This window comes from Solanum verrucosum, unplaced genomic scaffold, assembly GCF_900185275.1.
Source record: "Solanum verrucosum unplaced genomic scaffold, falcon-dt-bn FXZP01000287.1, whole genome shotgun sequence".
In the NCBI taxonomy this organism is placed as follows: domain Eukaryota; kingdom Viridiplantae; phylum Streptophyta; class Magnoliopsida; order Solanales; family Solanaceae; genus Solanum; species Solanum verrucosum.
The window spans coordinates 1,482,066-1,483,479 of NW_026020292.1; the positions used below are offsets into that span (position 1 = coordinate 1,482,066).

The 1,414-nt window shown below is 43.7% G+C and overlaps 1 protein-coding gene across 1 annotated transcript; it reads left to right on the forward strand.

Moving 5' to 3' along the window:
* The first annotated feature begins 284 nt into the window (after window positions 1-284).
* LOC125834584 (uncharacterized) lies at window positions 285-1,121 on the forward strand. The gene has a single exon (XM_049513724.1). The coding sequence runs from the start codon at window positions 285-287 to the stop codon at window positions 1,119-1,121; it is 837 nt and encodes a 278-aa protein (XP_049369681.1).
* Window positions 1,122-1,414: the final 293 nt, after the last annotated feature.

Sequence of the window (1,414 nt, forward strand, 5' to 3'; positions counted from 1 at the left end):
ATTAGACTTCACCCCGTTGTTTGTCCGACTCGAATAACCGTCATTTCTCAACCAATTCTAGTCAACCTAGAGTAGAGCGAAACCAAATCCAAATCTAAGCATTAGCCTAAGACGGCTTAATAACCCAAGGCGTATTAAGTCCATTAGTAAAACCGCCAAAATCATGTCCAAGGTCCATGACCTAACGACATATCATATTATTTGACATTTGAAAGATGTATGTGTGGAAACCTAATTGTTGCCTATTTGGGGGAGGGAATTTTATCTGTGCTTTATTTTGAGGTATGGATCGATTTCCCAAATTTGACATGGTAGTGGAAGCGCCGGTTCTGCTCAAAATGTGGTACAACGACCTCAATACGTTTCACAAAAGAGACCTCAACAAATATGTAGGGGCCTTAACAGAACTCATTAACATGGTCGGGTGGCCTGAGTTGATTAAAGTCCTCACAGGTTATTGGGACAACGAGAAAATGGTGTTCCGATTTGGAACCATGGTAATCACCCCGACAATTGAGGAAATCCGGGACGAAATAGACACAGTCGGTACAGGGCTTGAAGGAAGAGTGAGAAAATGGGAAAACATCTTAATCCCTAACAAGCCTACCCTCGAGGATATTGTAAACTGGCTCGAATTAAGAAAAGATTGTGCTTACTGGGCCGAAGGTTCTAGCATTTCTTTCATAGATCTCTATGTTAGATTCGGGGATGCGAGCTTTTATGCGAATTACAACCAAGAGTTCAGGGTCACTTTTAGAGAATGGGACTGGATCAAACCTTTGGCATTCACCGTCGCACTATTGGGCACCATGGTTTTTCCACACAGCCCGAGCCTCAACATCAACACCCGAGTGATAATGCTTGCACACACTCTGTTCCACGGGCATCTGAACCAAGGGCAAGTAAAGTATTATCCTATCGCACCTGTCATCCTTTCTGACATGTACTGTGCTTTGGGAAAATGCAAGGAAGGGTATCGTTACTTTCAGGGTTGCAACCTTCTTCTTCAATGGTGGATAATGAGTCACTTGGTGAACAGACACGGAACTCAAGAACTCCATACCATTGATGAGCATAATGCTCTTAAGAGTTTGAATGGCATGCTATTCTGGGCAGACTGAGAAAAAAGAAGAACCAGAGAAAGATGGGCTCAAATTTTTTCTGAGTTGAGAGAAGAAAACATCCAGTGGATGTTCGACCGTTTCATCTCGAAATATGCCATAGTATGGGACAACAGACAACTTGTGTTTCCTCTGCCAGGTATTTGAGGTATTCGCCCATATGCACCCATCCGGGTCCTGAGGCAGTTCGGAAGAAGACAAACTACACCCCCATAAGCATACTACCGTTTCTATGTGTTCGACATCGGGGATGATAGAGTGCCTGAGGCTTCAGAGATGCTGAGAGAATGGAA